At 39.0% G+C, this 6,382-nt stretch overlaps 1 protein-coding gene across 9 annotated transcripts in view; it reads right to left on the bottom strand.

Annotated features, from left to right (window-relative positions):
- The window catches only part of GOLGA4 (golgin A4), a 126,146-nt gene that overhangs the window by 93,716 nt on the left and 26,048 nt on the right, over positions 1–6,382 (bottom strand). For 5 of the 9 annotated variants that reach the window (XM_040479768.1, XM_040479760.1, XM_040479762.1 and 2 more), the window contains 2 exons: positions 6,024–6,122; positions 1,618–1,683 (listed from right to left, as the gene is read on the bottom strand). The exons of 1 other annotated variant lie outside the window; for it this stretch is intronic. In XM_040479768.1, the coding sequence (XP_040335702.1) occupies positions 1,618–1,683; positions 6,024–6,122 (165 nt within the window). The remainder of the gene's footprint in view (positions 1–1,617; positions 1,684–6,023; positions 6,123–6,382) is intronic. 3 more of the 9 variants (XM_040479765.1, XM_040479770.1, XM_040479766.1) reach the window with 1 other exon arrangement.

Raw genomic sequence — 6,382 nt, 5'->3', positions numbered from 1 at the left:
CCCCCCGCCCTCCGCCCCTTCCCCTCTCCCCCGGCCCGCGGCGCCGCCGTACCGTCCCCCCCCCCCCCGCCCCTCCCCCCCCCCCCCCCACCGGTAGCTGTATGAACTCTCGGGCTTGCTTTGTGCCGTCTCTTCTCCCTTGGCGTCAACTCTCTGATCTCCTGCTGCTGTCAAGATGCCCAATCACAGGAAGCATTCCACCCCCTTGGAGGATATGCATCATTCCCAATTTGCTAACAACAGCCAACAACCGACTAATCAGAAACGTGTTTAAAAATAAAGACTTCTGAGCAAGGGCATCTGCTTGTGATTAAGAATTCAATGAGATCATATATATAAAATGTTTAACGATGTCTGACACATACTAAACACTCAATAACTACCACTTTATTATTTTTGAGAAAAATATTTGTATTTTTTTAAGAAAGTTCCAAGCCTTTGGTGGGCTTACTTCCTGAATATCACCCATGTTCATTCTTCACCTTCATTAAAACTTAAATTTCTCCTGAATGTGTTAGAAAGCGGGTTCTCATTCATTCTAGTTTTTGCATTTATAACAGTATTTAGCCTTTCTGAACTATTCTGTAAGAGAGGAAAATACACGTTCTAAATAATAGTTTTAAGTAATATTCACTAAAGACCACTGGATCTGTCCAGAACCATTTAGATCAGTGCCTCCAAATGTTTTACCCCTACTTCATGGCATTTCTAGATAATGATGTATTTGCAGAGGATTGGAATAGTTTAACTAGGGAGGCTGAGCAAAGCCACAGCCAGAAGCCCAGGGACTTGGACTATGCCCAGAACCTGACCAGCTCCCCCCAAAAGGAACAAAGTTCTCAGCTCATAGAATCTGTTCACGGAGTTTGCGAAGCTATAATCTGTATCCGCGCTAGACAATACTTTAGAATGTTTAGTCTACACAATTTAGTCCATAAATCATCTAGCTCCTAAATTGTCTACATATATGCTCCAGGTTCACAGATTAGAAATGTTTCTGCCCTACATTAGAGACTGCTAAGAATAGCCAGGTTAATGCTAACATCATCACTAGAGCCAAAGTAAACGAATGTTCATGTCAGACATTGCTGTCATAAGGACGTTTTTAATGAATTTTTTTTCTTTCGTTTTCAGAAAGAATCAAAAGAATGTCACTTGTGCTGCACCCCCCAAGTAACTTTTTTAAATCAAAGATAACACAAGTGCTCTAGTAGTAAAACACTCTGCATCAGAGCAAACTTTAAAAGAAATCCCATTTCGTCCATATCCCCCCCTTCCAAATTATGTAATTCAATATGTCTTTCAATATAAACTATCCATAATATTTTACAAGCATAAAGTCATATTCCTTTTTTTCAAAAAGTTTTCTCTTTACTGCCACTAATTTTTTAAATGAGTAACAACGTCGTATTACATGACTGGTGTATATACATGCATGATTTTTATTTAAAACTGTTTCCAAGAAAGCATCAACACACCTGGATTTACCATACATATACATATTATATCAAATGTTTGGACATCACCCTTTCAACAGGAAGTCAAATGCTAATAATATAGATTGACCAACACTCTGAAATGACTTGCTATTTTTTAAAAATAACAGTAGTAACAGACCTGAGGAGTGGTTGGTTCACTTCCATTAACACTGTCAGGAGATTTCGTGGCTTGGATAGATGCATTCTAAGAAAAACAAAGAAGTATCATAAAGAAAAGGAACTGTTAAGAACTGTTAAGAACAAACGCCAAGCACCAAGACCCATTAGATACATTTATCAAACACAATTAGTTCATTTATTAGAATGTTTTCATGCAAGGCAAAACTAGTACGGTGAGTATTTAGAAAATTTATTTTGCTATAATATATGTAACAAATAGCAAAGATTAGTATGTTGAAAATTTCATTTTAAGCTAATCACATACCTCTCCCCATTATAAGGTCCCTAGCTTTTTCCCCCATGACAAAATTAACATCAGGGATTCAATTAGCAAAACTCATTCAAATAGACAACTATCCAGAAAAAGCAATGTCAAGTGTTCCCTACGATAAAATAATACTCAAAGTTATTTGGGCTAAGGCCTGAAAAACATCTTTGCTACAAGAGATGGAAATGCCTCATTCATCTGAAGCCAGCAGTCTAAATGAAATTGTTATGGCAATTTTCAGAAAAACCTGTCATTAAAAGTAACTTCTTCCACATATGAAAGCTTTTTGTTTTGTTCTGTTGCTATGACAAATGCTCCAAATTAAGCGACATTCTCCTGATTACATCAGCCTGGCATAGGTTCCATGATAACGAAGGAGATTCTCTGAGATTCAAAATTCTATACTGCATTTGTAATACACTGACCGAAATTAGAGCCTTAAAAGCAGCTCATGATAAAATAACTTCTAAGTTGTAAACAAAGCGTTAGAGCAAACCCTAGCCACTATGTTTCAGTAACTTGGTAGATTTTTAAATAAGACATTTCCTGTACATTTCTACAGCTGACCAAGGAAACGTCAAATAATGAATATTCTTTTTTTTAATGTTTGTTTATTTTTGAGGGTGGGTGCAGAGAGAGAGAGGAAGAGAGAGAATCCCCCCGATGCAGGGCTCGATCCCTCGAGCCATGAGATCATGACCTGAGCCGAGATCAAGAGTCAGACGCCCAACCAACAGAGCCACCCAGGGACCCCTGAGTATTCTTGAATATCAGTGGAGATGGCACTCAGCTTTGCAGGTGTTCTCAATTTTCTGAACTGTACTCCCATTAGGTATTTGCTACTAAGAAACTACTAATTTTTAGGTGTGATAAATGTACCGTGTTATATATTTTTAGTCATTATCTTTCAGAAACATACACCAGAACATTTAGATGGAATAAGGTTTCTGAAATTTGCTTCATATAACCCAGCAGGGATGGGGACAGGAGAAGGGAGGTGTGCATGTGTGGGAGGGTGGTTAGACAAGTGTGGGGGTATGATAATAAAATAAGAGAGCCGTGAGCCATTAACTGATGCTACTGGGTACTGGGCATGCGGGGTGGGATTCTTTTGCCACCGTTACTACTATTTCCACTTTTGTAATACGTTTGGATTTTCCCCAAGAACAATTGATACACCTTCTCCCTCTAATATAAAAAGAGTTATCAAATTTTATCAGTCCAAGACATCTCCCTTAGGGTTATATTAGGGAGAAAAGTTGGGGGAACGTAACTCTTATCTTCCTGTTCTCTACCATTTCAAAGAATTACAAGCTGTATATATGGCTATATTTGTGTAGCGTGACCATTAATGCTTTCTGGCCCTAAAAATATGCTACATTACACACTATAAAATAAAAAACATACTTATAGAGTTCAAGAAGTCTCTCAATCCCTATATTGAAAATTAAGATCGTTAAATTGCAGAGAAAGGAAATGAAATGGTTCCATAAAACACTTAAGTCAGGATGAAGAGTGGCAAGAGAGTCTATATTCTATTTTAAGTAAATCACTTGACACATGATTGTGGTCCATACAAAAAGCTATTCTATAACTGACCTATCACACTATCGGACAAACATTACCTAACGTTTAAAAACTTTCCCTCTCTGCAAATATATTTCAATACGTGTATTACATCACATATTTAAATAGACACAGCTAAGGAAAGCATTGCCATGTTACCCTGTAAATTTAAATTAGGAATCTGTAGAAGCAAAATTAAAGATCTGTCACTACTTGTAACACCTTCACTTTTGCCCAGCAAACTCTCACTTACTTTTCAACTTTCAAACGCAGCTTCTTTTATGAAGTTTCATATGGCTTGCCTGAGCGCTAACACATTTCCCATCCCTGTTATTTTCTTCTAGGAAGGCTTGATTCCTTTGTATTCTAAGTGTTTGTCTCTAGACTAAACTATAAACGCTCGGAGGGCAGGAGCCCTGCGTGTCCATCTTGGTGCCCAGGACTAGTGGTAGAGGCTTAGTATATGCTTTTGCCTGACTGGTGGTAGAGGCTTAGTATATACTTGTCAAATCCTTATGCAGTTACTTCCTTCAGTATAAAAAGGCTTCTGAAGTCCTTCTCCCAGAGAGAAGCCAAAAGAACCAGCGCAACGCATGTCAATACTCAGCTGTCACCAGTACTTTCTCCCGGAGGCAATTCTTAGACAACAGAAAAATTCTTCTAATCTAAAGCGCGTTTAATTTAAAAGCACACACAGGTTCCCTGCCAGATTTGTCTTCAATTATGTTTTGTTCTCTCTTTCAACAACTATTTTTTTGACTGCTGAGCACGAAGGATACAGTAATTTTTAGAATTTGGGGTCATTTTCAAAAATCTGAATGAAGGAAAAATCAACAGCTGGTGGACTCATAAGTAGACCCTCACTAAATTTGTGTTCCATTTGTATTTTGTTATAGGTTATGCCGCGATTTCCCTTTGTTGCATGGAGAGAAGTTTTTATCTGGACAAAATTTAAGTAAGATAAATGAAGACTTTTAGTCTACTTAAGGTATTTTTAAATAATTACAACTTTATTTTATAAACATATAAAATACATATATTTCAAAGGCATCAGCATTTTTTACAAAAGAATAGGTACTTAAATTACTTTTATGTATATGGAAGTAGGCCTAGGAGGGGATCTTCTTTTTTTTAAGTCTCTGTTACTATTACATAAAATATAAAGTAATACCATTTTATGTTTTTAAAGTAAATTAGTGGGGTGTCTGTTAAGTGTCTGACTCTTAGATCTCAGCTCAGGTCTTGATCTCAGCATCATGAGTTTGAGCCTCGCGCGGAGTCTACTTAAAGAAAAAAACTTTTTTTAATAAAATAAATTGGTAGGTTAGCTTAGATTCCTGTCTGCCTCTCAAACCAGTTTTGCAAATAGTGAGGTATCACTCGTAACCAGAACCAAGGCGAGACCCTTTGCCCTGAGATCCAAGCTAAGGCATCAACTAGAACTCTCAGCTGCTTTCTTTTCTAAAACCAAGTTCAGAATGTGATTTAGGATTGCTACTGACCACATGCACACCAAGTCCTTCCTGGCTGCATGGATTAAGTACAGAGATGTTCTCGTTTCATCACCAGCTACTTAATAAATTAAACCAATTCTCCTCGTTTAAAAAACACCTCAATCCCTTAGGGCACCTGGGTGGCTCAGTCGGTAAAGCATCCGACTTTGATTTCAGCTCAGGTCATGATCTCATGGTTCGTGAGTTGGAGCCCCGCATCGGGCTCTGTGCTGACCAGTGTGGAGTCTGCTTGGGATTCTCTGTCTCTGTCTCTGTCTCTCTCTCTCTACCGCTCCCCTGTTTGCTGGCTCTCTCTCTCTCTCAAAAATAAACACAAAAAAAAAAAAAAAAGGAAAACCTCAATCCGAATTCGTGTCCAATGCAACACAAAAAGCTTTCCTTACTGGGAAAGATCTCTAAGTTTTAATTTCCTAACTTAAGAACTTAAGATACGTATGAAAACAGTCCACTTTCTCAAAGTGAAGTTATATGCAGGATTCAAAATTATATGAATTCAGTCAATTGAAACATAATGAGATTAATTACTTCCTCTCAGATGTTTTATAGAAAACTGGTACTCTCCCCAAATAAGATGCAATTATTTGTTACAGTAGAATCCACCCACCTACTCAATGTTGTTCAATTACGGATTTATGAACAATGCATTGTTTTTCTCAGTGAGTCACAGCCCAAAATATTCTTGGCCTCCTGCCAAAAGTGGAACAGAGATTTCTAGCAATACGCACCATTTTTAGTTAATGAGCAAACATTCCCCAGAGAGAAAACTGAGAGTTTAGACCAAGTTCACCACATTAATGAAAACAGTGTTATTTTGCTGCTGTTAAAAAGCTGCCAGAAAACACACCAGCCGTCAGAATTCAGCAGTTTACTCTGATTTTTTAGAGCAGGGTTAGCAACAGGGCACGGAAGATGCTTGGAGGGACAGTGAGCGACAAGCAGCAGCAGATGTGCTTCTAGAATTACCAAATTCCTTTGCTTCCCCACAGGGGGAATGCAGAAAGCGGTGGAAGGACTCACCACACTGCCAGTCTGTGTTTTAGGCTGCTTGGAGGAATCCAAAGCAAAGATAGTATACTCAGAGAGAAAAGCAGGCTCTGCTATCATCCCGGCTAGCAGCTGTCTCATTCAGTGTAATAAGCAGAGGCACAAAAACAAAACACATCATGAAAAACGAATCATGAGGGCATGTCGCAAAGTGTCCTCGCCACGCCGCACGTGCACCACCACCACGGCTACCATCTCCCCACCCGCAGAAATAGCAAGTTGCCAGAAAGCTCAGCAATGGAGGGGACTTGAGCTCCCTGGAATCTCAACTTGCTTCCTGGCGCACAAATGACACGGGCGACAGCCACCACAGCGCACAGCGTGTCCGCCAA

This window comes from Herpailurus yagouaroundi, unplaced genomic scaffold (genome assembly GCF_014898765.1).
Source record: "Herpailurus yagouaroundi ecotype Mexico unplaced genomic scaffold, PumYag 159, whole genome shotgun sequence".
NCBI lineage: Eukaryota > Metazoa > Chordata > Mammalia > Carnivora > Felidae > Herpailurus > Herpailurus yagouaroundi.
The sequence above is the reverse complement of the archived record's forward strand: the minus strand, read 5'-3'. Positions and strand labels throughout refer to the sequence as shown.